General features: G+C 42.2%; 1 protein-coding gene across 2 annotated transcripts; it reads right to left on the bottom strand.

Moving 5' to 3' along the window:
- Window positions 1-1,051: 1,051 nt before the first annotated feature.
- On the bottom strand, window positions 1,052-22,739 carry pan3 (poly(A) specific ribonuclease subunit PAN3). 2 transcript variants are annotated; one of them, XM_083777842.1, is made up of 18 exons: window positions 21,745-22,739; window positions 19,919-20,040; window positions 17,993-18,065; window positions 16,038-16,108; window positions 15,450-15,594; window positions 13,772-13,986; window positions 13,526-13,630; window positions 11,864-11,921; window positions 10,938-11,099; window positions 10,219-10,335; window positions 9,426-9,527; window positions 7,414-7,579; window positions 7,010-7,097; window positions 6,651-6,790; window positions 5,896-6,025; window positions 4,823-4,887; window positions 4,507-4,645; window positions 1,052-2,549 (listed from the first exon to the last, which is right to left on the bottom strand). In XM_083777842.1, the coding sequence occupies exons 1-18, from the start codon at window positions 22,100-22,102 to the stop codon at window positions 2,409-2,411; spliced, it is 2,397 nt and encodes a 798-aa protein (XP_083633968.1). In that variant the 5' UTR covers window positions 22,103-22,739; the 3' UTR covers window positions 1,052-2,408. The 2 variants fall into 2 exon arrangements, with proteins under 2 accessions (XP_083633968.1, XP_083633969.1); XM_083777843.1 differs by lacking the exon at window positions 21,745-22,739 and adding an exon at window positions 21,185-21,216.
- Between the last annotated feature and the right edge of the window lie 134 nt (window positions 22,740-22,873).

Below are 22,873 nucleotides of genomic sequence, written 5' to 3'. Positions count from 1 at the left end.
AAACATACTAAGATGGTGATTGTTGGTGTTTGCGTGGACGTGGGGTAGAAGGTAACCACTACTGTCACTGGAGTGTGCACGTTATGAAGTGGAAAATTGTGACATGAGCACTGATATTGTGTGGACTGAGTAGGTGCGTGTTGTCTGCAAGTCTGTGTGTTTGAGGGTATTCTAAAGCACCACATTCACCAAATATGTTTTGTCTGATCAATTCACTAAAAAGAAAAGAGGATGTAGTACATGATCTAACATGGGCAGCTCCCTGCACGTGGGTTGCCCTCAAGTACAGACCACTAATTTCTCCTGCACATTTAATGCAGGTAAACAAATGAAGCCAAAACCTGTTCCTCAAATGTTCATATGATATCCTAGTCTTTCAAATATATTTGCGAGAACATAATCCATCCTTTTGACCTTTTTTGTCCTATAGGTTAAAAGGCCTGACACCAAAACTTCCAATGACCAAAACAGAACAAGACAAGTAAACAAAAGCAATTTGGCATAGCTTGTATTCTTTTCTGTCTGGACACAGCAGGTATTGAAGTGTGTTCACTTTTGAACGCACCACTGCAACATTTTACTGCCCGGTCTGGGCAGCTGAGGTTTATGAAAAGAAACCGCTGCCCTGTCTACAAGGTAAAATATACTCTGAATATGGGACTGTGCTTAAGGGCAACTCACCATCACTTACAACATGATCACATTACCCATCTGAAGACTTCCCGCCCACTCCAACGTAGCTCATCCATCCGACTGGAAAGAGGGCAACCAATGACGGCCAAACACATTCAATCATTGGGCCCCTCCAGCTGTCCTTCATCCTGAGAGAAATCCAAGCCATCCGAGTGAATACAATGACCAGAGCCCGTTTCCCTGGACCTCGGAACCACCACAGGGAACTCCAGCTCTGTCACGTCACTGCTTTGTCTCAAGCACATTGTGTCTCATGATCTTAAAAAGTCAAATAAAACAAATCATTGTCACTCTGTTCCTATTTCTGCCCACTACCCCCCCCCCCCCTCCCCTTTCCCCAAACCACCCCAACCCCTGCTGAGATTGGTCCACAGAATAAAGTTGTATCGAGGCAAAACAAATTGCACTCCCACATCCCATCATGCATCCCTGCATGAACAGTTGAGCAAAAAGAGGAAAACCAGCAAGAAATTCATCACAAAAAGCATAACTTATTCTCAAATGTAGAGGGGCCCGGGCCCTTTGAGAGGAAGTTTGGGATGGGGAGAGAGAGAAAGATGGTGAGACAGGGGAACAAAATAAGGACATTCCACAAAGAGGCAGACATGGCTCCACCTCAAGAGGAGCCCAATCCATGGGCTACACCCTAGTGCTGGACTGACATTACCCATCCCCAACAGTTTGTTACAATTTCCACAACAGTGTCCATGAAACCAATAACTGTGGTTGCTGCATGACTCTGCATCTGTAACAAAGACTTGGTACACAGCACCGTGAGAACAGAGAAGACACCCTTTCTTCAGTGCCAACAGAAACCACACATTTTAAATGTCCAATCCCAAATCCCCGGTGAACCTACAGTAGCCCACCCTGCCCATACACATTTGGCCTAATGCTCCACAACCCTTGACCGCCTGAATCCATGAGAGCCAGCACCCAAGTGGTTTGTCCTTTCTGAGGGAGGGGTGGGACCAACAACCAAGGCCATTTCAGAAATCAGTTCTATCCCTCCCCTCTATGAAAGCCTGGAGTGGTGTGTCCCCATCTTAGTGCGTCGGTATGAAGGGATGTGGTCTCCAGCAGGACGAGAGATGCAGTCAATAGAAAGCTGGATTCTCTTTTTGTCTTAATTCTTAGTATGCCATCGCTTTTATGTCTGTGTGTGTTTGTGTGACTTTAGCTCTCTGTACACCCTGTAGGCCACTCACTCAAATTCATAAAAAAGAAACAAAAGAATTAAAATCTTAGTGCATCCTCCTCAGAAAAAAAAATAACCCCCAAATGTAGAAATAAACAATAAAAGCAGGAAAAAGTTCAAAACCACATTTGAATCTCATGTTTTGTTCCCCCAAATCTAAAAAAATGTCATCATCCTCGTTTTGTCACAGCTTCCGTGTTTTCTTTTTTTTTTACATTTGTTTTTAGTTGTTTTTTTTTCTTCTTCTTTTCAAATTTGCAGCTGCGGGATTTAAGAAAACTAAAAAAATACAATTTAGAAAATCCATCCTGGGCCAGTGTATGTGACTGAGGTTCAGCAAGCCCTGCCCCTCTTTGCCTGTGTCACGCTGATGATGATGTTGATGATGATGATGATGATGATGATGATGATGTCATCTCTTTGAGCCTGGTCCTCCGCTGTAGTGCAATAGTGTGCTCCGGGTCCAAGCAGTCCCACCGCTGGGCCCGAAGAGGGTGAGGGTCTGGGGGGAGGGGCGCTACAGAGGGCCGTTAGCAGACGACTGCAGCTCCTGGAAGGTACTGTCGAAGCATCGCTTCAGGTCCGAGTAGGTCACCACCAGGACACTCTTCTCATCCCGCGACACCAAGTTGATTTTCTCAGGTACGCCCGCATCCAGCTGATCGTGTGCACAGGACACACACACACACACACACAAACATCCGTCATGGCTAGAAACATTAACCCATTCTGACCGGGCACCCATTTTGGTGTCAGCATCATGTCATGCTTTAGCTATTTAAAAACAGCAGATCTACAAGCTCGTAGCGCGCCACTCGGTGGCGCGCTATGAGCTTGTGAGCTTGTAGGTCTGCTATTTTTTGAAAAATCGAAGAACTGACATTTTTTTTAGAATCTGATCTCAGGTCAGAATGGGTTCATCAGACCAGTGTGTGTGTCTGGCGGAAACCTCGTATGAATCTGATCTCAGGTCAGAATGGGTTAACTGTGGCCACAAAAAAGTGGCCACAAAATAGCAGGATGAACCATGTTAAGGTGGGACGGTGTTTGAGTGGGAAGGTGAAATGAACAAGCCTTCATAATATAATATTAATATTAAAATTACATTTTAAAAAAGGAAGTTCAACAGAGAGGACATTCTTCTCATAATAAGCATGACTAATATGTGCGATATGTGACAGTATCTTTATACAACTACATATTCTATGCTGAATATTTCAAGTGCAATAGACAGGGTTGGAATTCTATGTCCTTCCTCTGTATGTTATGGCCAGGGCATGTGCAGTGTAAAGCAGATGTTGTGAGAACAGACTTGCACAAATGACAAAGATCGAAATGGACAGATTTTATGAAATTACACTAACTAATTGATATTAGTTCAACTTAAAATGAGCATGCTATTGGCTACAATGCGTAATAAACAGTGTTGTGACTAACGCCCTTACATCGCGTTACGTTACATAACGAAACTACCATTTGCAACCTAACGCTTTACATTTCCCATACCATAACGGCGTTATAATTACTGTGCGTGTGTTAACTGCGTTATGGCGTTATTATGTCAACTTATGTGATCAGTGAAAAGTCTCGCAGCTCCGTGAGTCTATCATACAGGCGTCTCTGTGCTGCTGACTGCAGTGCAGAGAGAGCGCTCTCTGGGCGCGTTCGGAAATACCGCACCGGAGCGCACTCGCCTATTAGTTTGCATTGCACAGTGTGCTCAGTGCGCTATTTCCGAACGCGCCCTCTGTGTTGACAGTTTCGTTTGTGCAGTCATACTAGCCTCTGAGCCCACATGGCTTGATTGGCTTCACACCCTAACTTGATAAAAGCACGTTGCAGAAGAGGTTATTGATTGGCTAACGTAGGGCCAGATTTCAGGGTAAGCCAATCAGAGACAGTCTACAGGGTGGGCGGGCTTACTGGCTGTGGTAAACAGTAACACATTCAGTCACAGACACAAACCCTTGTAACACATACACACTAGACACTACACAGACAGAAATCGCCGTTGAACGAAAATTATAATACAGTACCACACGCTAAAATGGCAAATGCGGATCATGACAGCGAGATCGGATGGTTTGTGGGTTGGAAATATCGATTTTAAATCGCCACAGTAGCATGTCACCAATAGTCAACTTGACAAAATGATTGCTAGGTAGCCTATGTTGTTGAGGAAATGCTTCCCTCTCAATACCAGTGAAAGCAGGGCCAATGTGCAGAAATACATTTTCCAAATACCTGAACAGTGAATATTCCAAAATGGAAGATGAGCTCAAAAATAAATTTGATGAATTCCTGAACATGTTTTATTGTTCCACTACATTTCATAATGTTAGGAGGGAGTTGTCTTTTCTCTTACTGTGCGACAGAACAAAAAACCTCTTAAATCGTTTTTTATATTATTATTTTTTAAAGTAAAGTAAAGTAGTTATTTTCATAATTTAATGTAAAGTAACAAATTACTTTTTTAGATAAGTAACGATAACTATAATTCCTTACTTTTTAAAAGTAACTTCCCCAACACTGGTAATAAAGTATAAATCAGGCATGGAGAGACAAACGGAGACAGAATTGAAGGATGCAAGTGAGAGAACGTGTGTGTGACTGACTTTGTTGAGGCAGGAGACAATATGGCTGAGGTCAATCCAGGGGGTCCCAGCTTCTGTTACTTGGTGGAAGATGTGGTCCCGGAACAGCTTCAACAGGTACCGGTCACCTGTCTCCGACCACGTTGGGTCCTTCTGAAATCTACACCGAACACAAACACACAGTTGGTGAATTACTCTCACGGTACACAGTAGTAGAATCTCTATGATTTAATACTTTAGCCTTTAACCCACAGAAAACCCTGGATATTGATTACTCAGATCTTGAGCAAAGAAACTTGATCGGGACATACCAAATCTTTAATTAAGTACAACTTACTCGGGCCTCTCGTTGATGGTGCCAAGTTTGGCCAAAAGGCGGAAGAGACGGCCATTTTGCACTTCCTGCAAAAAGACACAATTTAATTATATTTATGCCCATTCCTTATATAGTCTGAGCTAGAAAGATGCTGGTCCAATATTCTCTTTCTAACATCTTATAAATGATTAAAGAGTGAGGTTTCTTCAGGTTGGTGCTAAATTTACAATTTAGGAATTTAGCAGATTACAGTAAGCAAGGACAACACAAGGTAATACATCAAATCCATAATTCTTTGGTAGAAAAGTATGATTTAATTTGTCTAAAAATAATGTTACAGAATGAGTACATACAGAATACATGCCCTCTTACTCTCTAGTACACACCTAAATACCAGTGGGAAGGAGTTGATGTAAAAACATCTTCTGCTTAACACAATGTAAATGAAAACCCATCATGAATCATTCTAAAGTCTTGGGCACAAAATATTCACACAGCTATTCTGTGGGCATGGACCCAAAGTTTTGTTCAATGACGGGGGGTAAAAAGGAAGTCTGATAAACAGGAAACAGCACCTCACTAGCAAAGATGGTCACAGACCACAGACATTTGGGCAGAAGACTTGAGGTCTAGAGCAGTTGTGAAAGCTTATTTAGCTTACCATTCATTGTATAACTGCAATTTTATGTCATTATGTATTTAATTGTTAGTCGTTCCATTATTGGTAAAGGAGGGCGATGAAGTCACTTGTTATCATACCATTAGTATGTGCAAATTGAATTGAGTGTAATTGAGTTGCACATGTGTTGGGGATGAGTTAAAGAGGGATGTGAACAAGATATACTAACAGAAGAGCTGTGTTTTCACACATTTAAGCTCTAAAAATGGTAACAGAAATAGTCGTGTCAGCATCGTACACAGCACAACATCCTGTGTTCACACCCACAGCTATACCCATAATTAATTTCTTCCCCGTTTTCACAATTTTGCAGAGCATTCAGCAATAACACATGAGAATTGCATTCATCGCAACATCCCCCATGTGCGTGTGTGCATCCATGTTCTTGTATGTGCAGGGATCTGCATTTGTATACCTTTGCCAGGTCTTCTTCAATGACATCATTCCTCATCTGCGATGCGTCCAGTTGTGTGTAGAACCTGGCTCCGATCATAGGCATTATGTCATTGACGCTGCGCAGCCGAGACTGCTCAGTCAGCAGGTACCTGCACACACGATAATGATAAGGACCGTGTGCGTGGGATTATCAAAGTCTACTGAAATACAGGTGTGAATGCGCCTTTAGTCAGGTAATTGGATGGTTGTCTGGGTAATATGTATCCACCATAATCGGAGTAGGCCCGTTGCGTGATTGATCGAGCCAGGAATTTCAGTTTTTAACTGGAGAAAATCTATTTTGTAGGTATTCTAGCTTGAACCAATTACTTTTTGTTTACTCCTTACCGTATTTTTTAACCCTGAAGTGACGTTTGTTGACTGAGGCGAGCCACCTTGACCAAAACTCAGTTACATATACATGTCATATGATAAACATGTATCACACCAATTGTTTTAAATTACATACCAATAATTGACTATATTATGTAATTGGGGCCCATTTAATTTTACCAATGCAAATTAGGCATGATCTCAGGAGCCTAAATAAGTCTTAAGTCTAAATGTCCCAGAGATAAACAGTCTTACCTACCTGGCACTGCTAACATATAGCCAAGTGTGTTAACTTAAAACTGTTTTCCAAATATTAAGGATGAGGATGGCCAATACTTTGACTGGAGCATGCCTTTTAACCCATTGCATTGCATGCCAAGACATGGGACATATTGTTCTTACAAGATCAGGTTCTTGAGGTCTGATGAGTAGTTGATTGACACGAGCTCCATGGCCTTCTGCAGATTCTCCCTTTGAATACCAGCAAGGGAGTTGCATGCCAATGCCAGCACCACCTTGCCCAGGGAGATTAGGTCTGCTTGCTGCACACACACACACAAAACACCAAGTGGTAAGAAACCCTGTCTACCACCAGGCTTTCTTGTGATGTAAATGATTAGACAGTGAGACACACAAAACTATATTTTTTGAGCAAGCCATGATTACAGATTACAGTAGCCAGCCACACATGAATACATTGTTCTCTTTTTTTTCAATACTTGCACAGACACAACCAGCCATGTGAAAACTACATAAAGTACCTGGTACTGTGGCATAAGGGCAAGGTGATTAGTCTGACTGTTGTCAAACGTTAAGACATCAAACACTCCGACACAGTTCACTCGTAACCTGTAGAGAGAGTAATATCATTCAGTGTGTGCATGCACGTATCTCTTGCTTGTGGATGCATGGTTTTGACTTCTACACATGTGAAGCTTCTCTGGAAAAATCGAAGAAAAATGCAGTAAGCCTGTAATGAAATTGCTTCTGCTTTCTTTTTTTTCTTTTTTTTAACCATAAACCCTGTAAACACAATCTGTAAACAGTGCCTCGCGTGCAACTTGCTGAAACCCATGCCACTTTTCAGAGAAAAAACATATTTATAAATAACCTGCTCAAAAGGTATGTGTGTGCCGTGTTTACATAGTATATACATGCGGTGTACCTGGTCTTTCCAGTGATGAGAATCTTGCTGGGGTCCATGACTCGGCAGGCCAGGCCAGCAGTGTGAATGGTGCGCAAGGCTGAGCTCAGCTGGACAATGTAGGCCCAGATCAGAGATTCTGGGAGCAAACCTGCGTGTTGCCGAGGCGGCGGAGGCTCATGTTGGCCTACACAGGTACACACGCACAACACATTAGATCACAATGGAAAGTTAGGACTTTCAGGTCATTATTATGACGACATTACATGCTATTGAGTGCAAAAACCAGAACCATAGCTAATTTAAAAAGACTAATAGTTTTACTATTTTAAAGTAGACATTGCGCCGCACACAACCATGTGCATTTCACTGTATGTCAGTTAGACTGCAGTATTTATTGGGAGGACTTGTATTGGCAACACAGGATAGAGGCCACTAGTCTCCACTAAAAACGTTAGGAAAAAAGCAAGTATTATGTTTCTGGCTGAGTTAAGTGTTGTTAGGGTATTTTTAGATTCAAAGGACAGAAATATGCTACAATTCTTAAGCTGTGTTTTTACATGACTACTTTCTCCAAGACAAGAAAGAGTTTCTTGCCATTCATTGTGAAATGTTCTGAAAGGTTTTGCTTCCTATGACTGTGTTCCTGGCAGGTACAGTAGGCTGTACTGTACAATGTGCACCACCTATCAGGGGATGACTTTCAGCCACAATTTCCTCTCAACTGCTCTAGTCTCGCTTGCTCTCTTCAACATGGTAACAAAAGCCAACTGCCAGACCAGATTTTAATCGGTTTCATGAAAGCCGGTTAATCTTGCCAGATTTAGCCAGTTAACCTGGATATGTTGAGGCTTGATTCAGTTTCATGAAAGCAATGCCACATTAGTTACCTAATCGTGATGTCTTCTTCTGTTCATTAAGCAGTCAATCCGATCACAAACCAATGATTTTTTTCCCCACACTTATTCAATTATTATGCGTTTATGTTTCATTATTTTTATTAGTCTGCAATGCTCTGCATTAAAACATAAGCCCTATATACAAAATAAAATAACAGAAATATATAGACTGTACAACCTCATCATGACAGCTTGTGAGCTTGTAGATAATACTTTTGGCGAATGTTCCCCCAGAATAGGTTTGCTGGGGTGAAAGTGAATCAAATATGCCTACATCCTGTTATTAATTTTTTATTGTAAAATACACCTGACCAGATAAAATGGATATGGCACATTAAATAAAACATTTGGTATTGTTGGTATCCTCTGAAGCAACAGAGATGTTTTCTAATGGTCAGGTTGTTCTGGAATTGCTGCCCCAACCCTGTGGAATGCATTCCACCAAACGCTTTCATTCCACTGTTTATTTTAATTACTTTGTCTTAGTGTTCCCCCTAATAAAGTTGTTTTTATTTTATTTTTGTTATTTCATGCCACCCATGTAAAGCACATTTGAGTATTCATATAGACTACCTGCATTGCTACCACCATGATACAAATCAATGTTTTATAAGCTTATATGTAGTCACAATTCATTGATATACCAAAATCCATTTGAAAATTGATATCACTGTTCTCAATCTCAGGTCGAATATTGATATGCGATTAAAATGTGATTAATTAATTACAAAGCCTCTAATTAAGTGTGCATGAAGTGGCAAAAAACAGACACATACTCAAGGCTGACAACAATCACACATTTAAATACTCCGCACACACAGTACATCTTCTGCACATGGGCAGGGGCGGGAACCCCTTTTGGGTTCTGTACAGTATTCAAAAATGTAAAAAGAAATATATATATATGCCGCTATATAAATATTTGAAGTTTTTCCGAAAACTTAGGTCAAGGTTTTTAGAGTCGGCCTCAGGCCTGAATGGGTTAATAAGCGGTCAGTTCTCACTAAAGTGTGAACTGTAGCAGATGAGAGGGCGGTGATCTATAAGGGTGTGAATGTGCAAGTGTTTGTGAGAAGATGGATTGAGAGATATGACAGCAAGAGACGGATAAGCAGAATGAGAAGCCCAACTGACCCCACTTCCTCTTGGTGAAGTAGGAGTCTGCTGCGGGGTCGTTGAAGTGTCTGCTGAACATGGTCTCTGCACCCGCATGGAAGTCATAGGAGAACACCAACGCTGGGGGACAAAAAACACAACCAAGCCATTATCAGTTTGCAAAGCATGCACAGAATCCAAAACAATACAGTAGGGCTGGGCAATTAATCAAAAATATATATCTGATTCTAAACTGATCTTTAGAACCAATAACCAATTCATATATAGGGTAACATATTAATCAAGAAGCAGAGAGAGGTATTATTACTAATAATGTAACGTATTAATCTTGATACAAAGTAAGTAATAATAAGTAACGTAATATTAGTAATAACTAGCAACATTTCTGAACTCCCACAGCCCTCCTATGAGACACAGACCAAGTAGAAAGAAATTGTGGTATTTTATCATGAACATTAGTAAGGACCAATTATATGAATATGGGCTGAAAAGTGGTGAAGTGGTCCTTTAAAATCTGACAAATGCACCTGTCATTTTTGTAGTATAAAAAAAAGCCTTATCACTTTACCTCAACTTTCAGGCTTTATGCATCTCAGATGTTCTATATTATTACTACAGGTCTTGTAGGAATTCATATCACAATTAATTGCTTTTTTAAAGACCTGACACACACACACACACACACACACACACACACACACACACACACACACACACAGGTTCCAACATAATTCTGATGGATGATATCCAGTGAAAGAAAAACACAACCGCAATTACAGCAAAGTCACAGATATACGGCACACATACTCACAATGATCTCCAAAGGCCTTGGTGGTAAAGACCTCCCTCAGGGTGACGGAGTTGGAGTGCTGAATCTTCTTCCACATGTCCACCAGCATCATGCACTTGGTGTTCACCAGACGAAACCCTGGACACACAGAGGTACATAAACACTAAAAAACACAGGTGGCTCAGTGGGAGCAACGACGATATGCTCCTAGGGAGCCCGAGCGACGACCCAGGTTTGAATCCAACCCCCGTCTCTTGTCTTGCATGTCTCTCTACACTCTCCTGAAATAAAGCATAAAAATTGCCAAAAGATTTATCTAAAAGAAAGAGAATAAACCATATTTAGTGATGAATATTACTAATAAAAAAAGAAAGGATGCATTGGAAATAATGAAAATCATTTAAAGAGCAGGCAGCCCACTTTGTATTTACTTGCCATTTACACGGCAAGAGATGACCAACTACAGTACACAGTAAAATCCTTGGTATTCATTTAAGTGTGTAAAAGTAGAGCACAAATGGAACAAATGGTTTAATTTGTACAGTTTCCACATACTGTAAACATGTACGTAATTTAATATTTTACACAAATTACTGTGTAGGGGTTTTGTGCAATTCAATACTGCATTGGAAGGGAAACATCAACAGGATGTTGCAGAGAGTAGAGGGGTCCTGTTCCTCACACCATCTCTGGGCATGGATAGGTCTTTTCCACATGGCCCACATCACACCACATCTCACCATGTATTCTCCTCAGGCAGTAAGGTAGGTCATCCTTGCTGTTGACCGCCTTGTAACAGGAAGTGATGTAGCTGAAATTGCTGGTCTTCTGCATGCGGTTGGGTGGGGGGACAGGCTCCAGGGGGAACAGGCTGTGGTAGCTGTCCACATCACTTGGAACACCTGTCAAAATACAGCAGGAGTTAGAAGGAAAATGCAGGCACACTTCACAATCTCAGAATAGACAAGGAAATCCACAAAAACATGCACAATATAAAAAGCCAGTGACTAGGTTTTCTCCTGTGACCCATGCTGTATGTGAATAGCTCACTAATATCCACCAAAATGGGTATGTCAAAGTTGTGTTGCGTTTCGATAGTGCTGAGACACCCAACTTTGACAATCCCTCAGTGTGTGCCTGAAACATGCCACCAAAGCTCCACATGAATAAACTATGGACTGATCAAGAGAAGATTCATGATGTGGGTCCCGTCAGACTGGAGGGAAGACCACAAACACCTCACAGTCACAACACATGTCAACTGTCGGAAGTAAGGAACCAACACCACAACCTACCAGTGAGAGTATCAGTCGAAAACGCAAGAACAGAAGTGAAACTGGGAATGATCAGTATGTTACGCAGAAGAGATTTATACTTTTGGGTCAAAAAGCTCATACGTCAAGATCACAGCCAGTGTTACAATGACATAATAGTCATATCTAAGGAATATAACCAGGAAACATATAGAACAAGGTGTTTGTAGTGGATTTTTAAACCCTGCCCACACAATGTCACCCCCCCCCCCCACCCATCATGTACTTGTATGCAACATGCAATCATACATCATACTGTATTGTATGCAAGTTAAATATATGGATACAATATTTTTGCCCGACAACAACAAGTAACAATTATCTGACCACAGCGAAGTCGATATATATTTTACCTTGGTTCTCTGATTGGTCAAACTGGGCCATTGTCATTAGATGTCTGTTTACCAGCTCCTGAGGAGGGGGGGAGGGGGGACAGGAGGATATGACATCCGATTAGGGCTGCACAGTAATTTAAATGATAATCCTGATTGCAGTACTTAATATTGTAATCGCAAGTATTGGTAATGATGATTTTTGGTGGTAAAGGATAATTTGTAGGGATGCACCGAAAGGGAAATTCTTGGCCGAAACCGAATACCGAATATAGGAAACAGTTGGCCGAAAACCGAATAGCCAAATACATATTTGTTGTAAAGCTACCTGATTATGGCAAAAGACATGATTATGGCAAAACCTAACTTAAATAATAAACACTTATGGATCCATTAAAAAACATCTAATTAATTGGAGGCTTTGTGATTAATTAATCTCAATTAATCACATTTTAATCGCATATCAATAGGCCTATTTGACCTGAGCAGTGAGCTTTTTTTTCTACATAAGCATAGGCAATAAAACAAGTAGTAATAATAATAGTGATAATAGTATTATTTATATAAAGCTTCTCTGCGTACTTAGACACTTTTCAAGGAGAACATGAGAAAACAAATAAAAACAACTTTATTAGAGAAAAACTAAGACTATGGAATAAAATAAATTAAAGTGGAATGAGATAGCAATATTCCAGAGGTGGGTTTGAATTCATAGGTGGTGGCATGTCTCTGAGTTTTGGGAAGTGCATCGTTTTGACAGGTCTGCCTGCTGTGGACAGTGAAACCCTTCATGACCATTAAACATGGGCAGACGCAACGATACAGTATCATTGTGTGAGGTGTTGGGGAATGGATGGAAAGTACTGTTAAAACTAACGTTAGCTCCCATGCTATTGCTAGCTATAGCTTCCCTCGTCAACAGAACACCACCCGTCCACAGATCGGGTGGAAGAGCTGCTGATATCACTTTGCTTGTGCCCGTGGATGGGAAATAAGATTTAAAAGGCTATGGAAGCTTGGATGAAAGCACAGATGTATGCAATAAAGTTGTGTCGGATCTGCCTGTGCATTGAAGCATTCCGTGACTGCTGCTCGTGTGTTGTGTTGTGACTGCTGCCTGCTGAGCTGATGCAAGAGCGTCATAAGCATGCGCCCTTCCTGCACTGAAAGTAGCAGATCTACAAGCTATCTACGCGTCGCAATGCACAGCGCGTTGGGCTTGTACATCTGTGTTTTTCCCGCAGTTTAGTTCGATTCACAACTTTAGGACCACTACTACTATTCGGTGATATTTTTCGGCTTATTTGAGCCGAAACCGAATTGTCCGAAAATACATTTTTAGCCATTTTCGGCAGAATATTTTCGGTGGCCGAATTTTCGGTGCATCCCTAATAATTTGACCATATTCTGTCTTTGTTTCTCATTGTGCTCTTCGGTACCATATGAAATAGTATGTAATGGCCTCTGTGATTCTACTGATGGGTTGTGCAATGCTCTGGTTATTGGTGGAGACATGGGAAAGGTGCAACATCTAACCAAATAAGATGTTTGAATTGCCAAGCTCCACAAATACATAAATGTGACACATACCATTTTTTCCAATTAATTGTGTCATGTCGGATAGTCATACGTCAGAAAGAAAGAAAGGGCAAAATATGAAAATCAATAGCGGAGGTGCAATACCTGTCGTAGTTCATCAGCCATGAAGAAGGATGGGGCGTTGGCTTTGGGCTGCATGTAGGCTACATGAGGCGCGGTAGGGGGATAGATGTGGTAGGTAGGAAACACCTGTGATGAAAACGAAAGAAGATAACTTCCCATTTATGAGTAAATCAAAACTTGCTTTCTGTTCGTGTTCTTGCTGGTTTTCAACCAGATGCAACCGTGTTTTCAGGGAAATTACCACAGTATATTTCGAACAGCACGTACCATCCCGGCCATGGGCGCAGGTGGGGCGTTGTCGGTATAGAAGTAGGTGGTCCCACCCACAGTCTCCTTCTGGATAATGTGGGCTTCAGCTGAAGTGGTGGGCACCATGTAGTTGGCAGGGTTGGGGGTGTGGCTGCGTCGGCGAGGGGCAGGTGAGGTGTGTGGTGTGATTTTGGGAGAATGGAGAGGAGAAGAGCCAGCAGAGAGAGACATTCCTAAAGTTGGGGTGAAAAATAAATATTATTCAGAAACCCAGAATGCAACATGGGCCTGTCTGGTGTTGTGGCCACTGGCCAGTTTGAAATCATTTCTGACTTCAGCATGCATCTCGTTTGGAATATTAACGCTCCTACAGACTTTAGCGTGACCAGCCTGAGGTAAGAAGAGGTGGTAAGGAGAGGTAAGATTATGCCTTCCTGTTTTTGGGGGGAGAGAGGGGGCTTTTCAGTAAGTAAAATCTGCCATATCTGCTGGCACTCTAGCGCCTTTATTTTGAAGAATTCCCTGGCAGAAATGTGTTAATTGCTACTGCCCTCACGATTCAATTTAATTACGATTCACCAGCGAACAATTCGGTTCTACAATGCATTGTGAAGCATCACACTTTTCTATATTACTGCACAACATGACAAGTCAATAGTCAGATATACTGAACAACATATTTCATTTAGAACATGGGTTTTCAACAGGTGGTCCGTGGACCACTGGTGGTCCGTGGAGGTATTGCATGTGGTCCCTGACCATGCATTTAGTAATGTAGGATTTGTTTTAAATGTTCTTTCCACTAGTTGAGAAACCGTGAACTGAATGACCTGGTGACCTATGATGAGTCCATCCATGTAGTATTTTAGTGACAAGTTGGAGTTCAAGAAATTCAACAGAAAAAGGGAGTTAGAATCTCCAGAAGGGGGAAGTGCACCGGATTGTCTGGTTGAGTTATTATTAGGACATTTTACCAGTAGTCAACGGTTGAGAAACAGTGGGATGTATACACATGGGATGGATAGCAAGTGTTAATTTACAAAAGCACTAATCTTAGCCCATATCCCCACCCAACACAATAGTGGTCCCCAAGTTGATTCTATGTCAGGGTGGTGGTCCCTGGTTCACAATCAGTTGAAACCCCCTGATTTAGAATATTATATACAGAGCAGGATGCATCCAAATGTATTATTTATTATACTATAATTTTATGTATCAATACATTAAAAAAAACAATGTTATTTATTTAATCTTATAATAAATTATATCCTCTCTGGTGTACACAATGACACACCCTGTATGTATTATCTCACACACACACACACACACACACACACACACACACACACACACACACACACACACACACACACACCGAGAGCTGGGGGCAATAAAGAGATCGTTTTTCTTAAAGGCAGCACAACAATTGCTGTGATTGGTTTAGATGCGCAAAGGGAGAACTATATAGACACTTCAAAAGGTCAAAAAGACGATTTTGCTATATGTCCGTTGCTGAATCGATGCAGAATCATGCACGGTTGAATTGTGATGCATTGCTGAATCGACACTACAGTTTAGGGCTCATTGCAAATCTTCAGTCTGAATTAGGCTTAATTTAAGAGATGAACATTTTTGACTGGAAACAAAGTATTACATAGTATTCCCAGCTGAGATGGCAGTGATTCAAAAGCCTCACCTGGGACCAGGCCAGGAGCTGTAGAGCTGCTGAGACCAGGATGGGAGAAGAGAGGTGAGGGGAAGGCCTGGACACTGGGCTGGGGCATGGTGGCCATGCGTGGAGCTGCTTTAGGGATAAACTCACTGGCTGCTGGGTTTGGAGTCTGGGGACACAGGTTGGAATCAAGAATTAAGTTTCATTCAACTCCCTCACAAAATAATTATTTAATAGACAAAACCTGCAAATCGTCAAGCAGAAACCTCATACATATATATATATATATATATATATATATATACACATATACATACACACACACACACATATATATATTTATTTTTGTTGTTGTAAATGAATGCCGTACTTTGTTGTAGCAGAGTGTCATGCATAAGGAGCATAAATTGGCAATGTACAAGCTTACAATTTGTCAGCTATTTTCACTACTTAGTCTTTTTTAAGTTCCTCTGTGGGCTATATAAATATTGAACCAATGAAAAGTATTAACAAGAGCTTGTGTGACTAAATAATAACTACATTGGATCCTTTGGACAACACTAACAGTTTTGGCCATGAGGTTTCCACCCGACAGCGACAAACATATCTCACCTTTCTCCTCTGTGATATGCTAAGAGCACCAAAATCACTGAATAGCGATGATGTCGGAGAGTTCACTGGATCTGCAGAAGGACACAGGAGGTCAGGAGTGGAGCTCTTATGGATGTACAGTCTTTCATGGATGAAGACTCTAAAGCTCTAGTGTAGTTTTTTATGTCAAGAACCCCCAAATTGATATGCATTTGGCTGCAGAGCCCAACCTGAAAATATTTTGTACCAGAGACAACCATACACAATTTGTGTTCTTAAAATGTTTAAAAGAATATAGCAAATTGATTTAGTAGATATTTGGATACTATATATTTTAACTTTACATTAAAAACTTCCATACAAAGATTTTCCAGACTCAAACTTTCAAAATATGCATTAGATTATATTCCCATGCATCCATGTTCAGAAATATAGACGCTTATTGCCACATGACATCCATACTCTAGGAACATACATGATACATGAAATTTGTCCTTACAAATTAATTTTAACTATTAGGAGCAATGCTTGCTTCAAGGTAGAGTCTAAATCTATATTAATAGTCTTAAATTTGAACTGTTACTAGGTACTACTGTAGTAGCCTATTAACTAGTCCCCACAGGAATCTGCAGAAAAAGTCTCGATCCCGCGCGAACATTCCTAATTCAGCGGACAACAATCCTTGATTCCGAGGCTTAGTTAATATTCAGCGGACATTAATAATCAAAGATTCCAATAATTGTTTTTGGGGATTGATTATTATTATTCATGTTTTAATTATTTGATTTGGTTGAAAAGGTTGTCATTCAAACCCTGTCCACAACTGTAACTACAGTTTAGACAAGAGGATACTTAATGTGGGTGTATTTATAATTTTCTGCTTTAGCATTGTCAATTCGTCATTGTCAGGACATGGATTCACTTTCAGCATGAACCATTTACAAAGATTCCGTTTCAGAAGGAACCTTTTAGAGGGCGGACCGTCGTTTCGGTCCGCTGTTGTCAGATACCTCATTATGTACAAAGCCTTATTATAGTACCTAGACCATAGACTGTAAAAAATATGGACAAAGCGTTCCCCGGGTCTAACATGAACGTAAAATGAAGCCTGTAATAATATGCTAATTCCTGATGTAAGTCGCCATCTTTGGTACCAGCTGGCCATTGGCTGGCTCCGTTTTGTATACCAGCTGGTCATTGGCTGCCTAGACAACGAGGCGGGACTTCCCCCCTTCTTCTCCGTTGGTTTTTATTTTGACTCGAGTGGGAGGGGAATCCCGATCATAGACTGTAATGGTAGCCACGCCCCTCAGAACATATGCGATGGTTTTTTTTCTTTATGGTCATTTTTTTAATTAATGGGACCATAATTTTCCAAAAAGAATATTATGACATTAGAAATGAGACTTTAAACTAGTGACTGGAAGAAGAAAGTATTCATGACCATGTTTATTAAGGTAATACAGTCTAGGTGAAGTTGGGCCAAAATACATGGGCCTCTATGGAGCTATGGGGCTTTTTGGTCCAGCGCCACAACAGGCCATTATATGAACTACCGATTTCAAATGAGGCTTCACGAAATATCTGGCTGACTGCCCCCCTGACCTAGACTACCTACTGGTAGTAATAATTAAGTAACTTTGTCATGTTATATGGACGCTCCGCGACCCCTTTTTCCTCAGAGAATTTCCCCCACTATCCCCAGTAGAAAATCCCGGGAGTATAAACGGGGGCGTCCGACTATATTCCACGGACATTCTACTATTCCGCAGATGGTCGAGAATTCCACGGACGGCTTTGAAATAAGCTGTAAATTCCGCAATTGCGGATTCCTGTGGGGACTAATTAACCACAGACGTCAGATGGTGTCACCTAGATGGTGTCATGTTCCAAAATCATATACGAATCCTGCCCCTCAAGGACCCCACTCCCCAGAGCCCACTTTGATGACCACTGTTTAAGCGGACGATTCTTACCAAGAGCACTGTGGCTGAAGTTCTTGGCACCATCATTGACGAGACTGGGAGAACTACTGCTGGTGGTCATTCGCTAGAAATGGCAGGAACAAGCAAGACAAGTCACAGATTATAAACAAAATAATAATAAAATAAACTCGGCACACAAAGTTTGGAAACTTAACTTTGGTCCATTATTTCTCTTTAATAATACCAATTGGTATTGTATCTTATATATCATTTTAATCGTGGATGATTAGTCACCTTTACGAGGTATAGAATGTAGGGATCGGACATACCTGGAATGAGTAACACTGTTAAACGTGTGGTTTACTTTGCACCCCCAAAACATTTTCCAAAATGAAATATTGTTCTGTTGGCATTCACTCTCATTTTGAGCTTCAAGTCCTGGCAGGTGTGTGCCAGTCATAGGTGTGTGCCACTCAGTCACACGTGTGTGCCAGGCATATAAGCATGGGTCCTGCCACTTTCTTAAAGATGGAGTGCCACCATTTTTTCCCACCCTAAAACATGATCATCAGGTATTTTTACAATATAAGGGGGAAGAACTTTTTCCAAAAAGTGTACAGTATTTGTTAAAATGATGCTTTTATGTGGACTCGCCCACCAGTTCATTAAGTATGCCTGGTTTGCCTGGTGGGTGGTGATGGGTGGTGATCCACCTGAACTGAAGCCGCACCCACAGCTGTAGTTGTATGATAAAGGGGGAGGGGTTAGGGGAGGTGCTGATAGTGTGGTGTCACTATATTACTGTTTACTTCATTGGCCCGTTTGACTGTCAAGGGTTCATCCTCCAGGAAGAAACCCTAAATACAAAGTCAATACACCATTGCACATAAAAACAACTCCAGGGTGTCTAATGAAGTACTGTCACCTCATAGACACATGAAAAACTGGAAAAATACGAAAATTGTGGCACTCCATCTTTAACTTTGTTTATGCTCCAAGCAGCAGCAACACTCGTGGAAAGATGCCATGTTTGTCAGGATAAGGCCTGTGCATTGCAATAGGGCAAGTGGATGCTGATGTTCCAGCATACAGTACATATAGTGGCAGCATTCGTTTGTGTCAGACCTGGTACCATTTCAAAACTTAAGACCAAGTTTCGTGAGACTGGTGAAGTCAAAGACAGACCACGAAGTGGCCGTCCCAGGAAGATAACACTCCAAGAAGACCGGTTCCTTACCCTCGCTTCACTGAGGAACCGTAGGCGGAGATGCCAAGCTATTGTGGCTGCTTTTGCAGAACACTCAACAATTAATAAAGTGTAAGAATGTGTTGTTTTTTCCTAATTACTGTGGGAGAGTGCAATCATCCAATCCACTATGCAACTCAAAGCAAGGGTTGAATACCAGCCTTTTGCCATTTTGGCAATTTTTTGGGGGTGCAATCCACACGTTTAATAATTAGCATGTAGGGATGTCCGATCCCTACATGCTATACATTGTTGTAAAGGTGACTAATCAACGATTAAAATGATATAAGATACAATACCTTATACCAATGGGTATTATTAAAGTGGAGAAACAATGGTTTCCGAACTTTATGTGCAGAGTTTATATTAAAACAAAAATTTGATGTGTAGACCAGTGGTTCATGGGGTCCTTGAGGGAGTCCCCAGCTAAATGACAGAGTTAATCTTCTTCATCATTACATGTACACGTGAATAGAACTACTAAACATACAAGAATGGCTATTTTGATCAGAGTTTCACCGTTATCTCTATACCTACAGCACAAAGACACATCAAATCAAATTGTGTGTCACTGAAATTAAAAAGGTTGAGAATCACTGTCACTGGCATAGACCGGGGACACACCCATCTTGCCTTACCCCTTATGCCTATACTTTTTTAGGCATAAAAAAAACAAGATATGGATCATATGGCCCTTTATCCGACTTTAAAAAAAAACGTGTTTAGTGTACCTGCATCATAGAGTATTTGGACTCTGCTGGGCTTCCAAACCCATTGACCCCAATAAAGCTGCTGCTGAAGTATGAGTTGGTCAAATTGGCATCATTTAAGGTCCCGCCCTCCATCCCTGGGACTGTGGGTGAGAGGAAGCAAAGTTTAACAACTACTACTACAGGGGCACGGTGGCATAGTTGGTAGTGCTGTCGCCTCACAGCTAGAAGGTCCTGGGTTCGATTCCCGCTCGGGACGCTGTGGGTGCTGGCGGCGTGTTTCCTCCTCTGCGTCATCAGTGCCCATACCCGAAGGCGGGGTTGGCGAAAGGGCCTTTCTGTGTGGAGTTTGCATGTTCTCCCCGTGTCCCCTAGGGTAGGTACCCTCACAAAAAACATGCAGTAATACTGGTCACTAAACTGCCTCCCCCTGGCCAGCCGGGGCGCCTGATGGAGGGGAAAGGAACTGGTTGGAATAACGTGTTCCTTCTGCGCTACGTCCAACCAGGGAAACTCCCCCCTGTCAGGTGTAAAGGAGCAACTTGGACACTCAGGCATGAAGGAAGCATGAGTTCAAGTCCGTTGCTCTCCCCTTGTCCCCCATATATGGGGACTAGGTTGGTGGAGGGTGTGTAGAGCCCAGGATCACATTAGATGATTGACACAGGGGTGAAAAATGGGTTACAAAATCGTGGGATAAAAAAAAAAAACTACTACTACCACTTCGTACATCCGGAATAACATGATTGGCATGCAATAAACCACTCCAAAACAAACAATAAAATAGTACTGCTGATGCCAAAACTATACAGAGTATCTGCCTGGCCAATCACAGAGCTTATTGGAAAGGGAGTAAACAGTTCTGCTGCAAAGCATGCTACTTATACTAGGCATGGTACACTACACTAAAGGCATGATATCCAAAACACGAGAATTTTTTTTAAGTCTCATTTTTATATTCCCGCTCACTCGCACTAGGCTATGTTTACCGTTAGTGGCTGCGTGTTAGGTAACTAGGTTGATGCTGTAACAGCCACATTGAAACGGGTCGAAGCAAAGCAACAACAATGCCCTGTGCACGACTAGCTTAGCCGCTAGCTGATGTTAGCCAACACTGAGTCAAGACAAATGAACGCTGCAGCTCATCTCGCTCACATTTTACCTCCCAACTAAAACTGACTAAAGTCTACGAAAACCAAAAGCAAGCGGCTATAATGTAAGCAACCACCTACCATAGCTGGTTATAAGCTAGCTATAATAGGAGCTGGTCAATTTCTGCCCACTCACCCCCTCAGTCACAGCTGTCAAACACTGCGGGCCCTCTTCGTGTTAGGCTAGTGCAAAAACAGCTAAGATTAAACATCAAGGATAGGTGAGTGACGCCACAACCAGTCGCCGGACGGCGTGGATTAGCGGTTCAAAGCCCGAGCACAGCCCGAGTCGGAAACACTTCCGCGTGACGGTGACATCACAGACGACTCCCTCTCATTGGTACCGTCATTCTAGCCCACCAACTATGAATGTTGCTAATAAATAAACCATGACTTCATTGCAAGAGCCAGTCCCCCATAATAAGCATAATGTCTTATTCGGACACACATTCTTACACAAAATGCCAAGTCAATGCATCACACGTTATTTTCGTGGAGGAAAAGAAAGGAGACCAAGAAGGCCTCGCTTAAATCCTCGACCTCGATTTGAACAAAGCCCCCACACACTCACAGAGGGCCACACAAGTAGAGTGCAGAGCGTACCCACACCGTCCGTGTTTGGGGCCTTGTCCCGGTGCACTTCTGGAGCAAGACAGACAGACTGTGCAACAGTGCATATACTGTGTATATACTCACTGGTCAACAACTGTCCCTCTAGAGGCGTGCCTGCAGGCCCCTGCAGGGACTCGTTCTTCTTGGAGACACTGGAGACTCCCGCGCCTCCGCCACTACAGGACACTGCGGGACCGCTGAGTGGGTACCCGGCTGGAGCCTGCACCTGTCCCCCGGTCAGTGATAACGGGACGGGGCTGCCGCCGCCGTGCAGCGACAGACTCGACATGGACGGATCCTCGTGCAAGAACTGACACTCGTCCCCATAAAAGCACGTCTTGTCCTTGGCGTAGTATCGGCAGAACTTCACCTTGACGTTGGGTATCCCGAGACTCCCGACACCCCCGAGCGGAGCAGCTGAAGCTGGGAGTCCACTGTTCATGGCACCGCTGCTGCTGCTGCTGCCGCTGCCTCCGGAAGACCCTCACACATAGAGAGGGACGCAGATAGCCAGCGAGCTAGCTGCTAGCTGCTGGCTCCCTTCTCTGAAAACAGGTTTCTCTAAACCAATAACACGATTAATATGACTTCAGATAGTCCAAAAGAAATTGCCACAACACGAATAGTACTCACATTATAACGCTAGAATGCGAGTTTTCGATGAAAAAAAATGGCATTGTAAAATCCTGGGTCGTCGCTGTTGTCGCTATCCATGCAGCTGGCCTCACGATGTAGCCTGTTGTTGAACTGAACTCACGCTGTTGTTGTTTTCTATCCGTGCAGAACAGAACAGCAGGCTACCCTGCTACAGACCTGCTAGCATAGCTTTGCATTGTGGGTATACTACCTTGATCAAAGAAGAACGTACATTGCTACAATGTTTGGCACAGTGTGGCTGGCTGGCTACTAGTACAATCTACATTGTAACATAAGTGTGCACCTACGGAGCATGGTGGTTTTTGTGAACGAAAACAAAGATGTCATCTTTTATCTGGCGGCAGTCCGCCCCTGCTTCGGCATTCGGCATAATGAGAACGTCAGCCAACTTTACAAACTAAATGGTGATGCTTTCTGGTCACCTGCTGCCTGCTGGGCTGTAACCATCGTGCAGGTGGAAAATGTCAAACAGATCTTCTATAAATTAACTTATTTTTCAATGACGTAATCTGATAAAGACTATAAAATAAAACTAGGGCTTCAAAATACAGTCTCA

Source organism: Protomyctophum parallelum, assembly GCF_964188405.1.
Source record: "Protomyctophum parallelum genome assembly, chromosome: 12".
NCBI lineage: Eukaryota > Metazoa > Chordata > Actinopteri > Myctophiformes > Myctophidae > Protomyctophum > Protomyctophum parallelum.
Note: the sequence above shows the minus strand (reverse complement) of the source record. Positions and strands in the feature narration are given on the sequence as shown.

What these genes read in the sequence shown, in the direction of transcription:
- pan3 (XM_083777842.1), bottom strand. Translation starts at nt 22,102, where the DNA reads ATGAACAGTGGACTCCCAGCTTCAGCTGCTCCGCTCGGGGGTGTCGGG. An exon ending in TGGCTGATGAACTACGACAG is followed by an intron (nt 11,922 to 13,525) that starts GTATTGCACCTC and finishes CCCCCTCCTCAG; the next exon opens with GAGCTGGTAAACAGACATCT. An exon ending in TGACCAATCAGAGAACCAAG is followed by an intron (nt 11,100 to 11,863) that starts GTAAAATATATA and finishes GTATTTTGACAG; the next exon opens with GTGTTCCAAGTGATGTGGAC.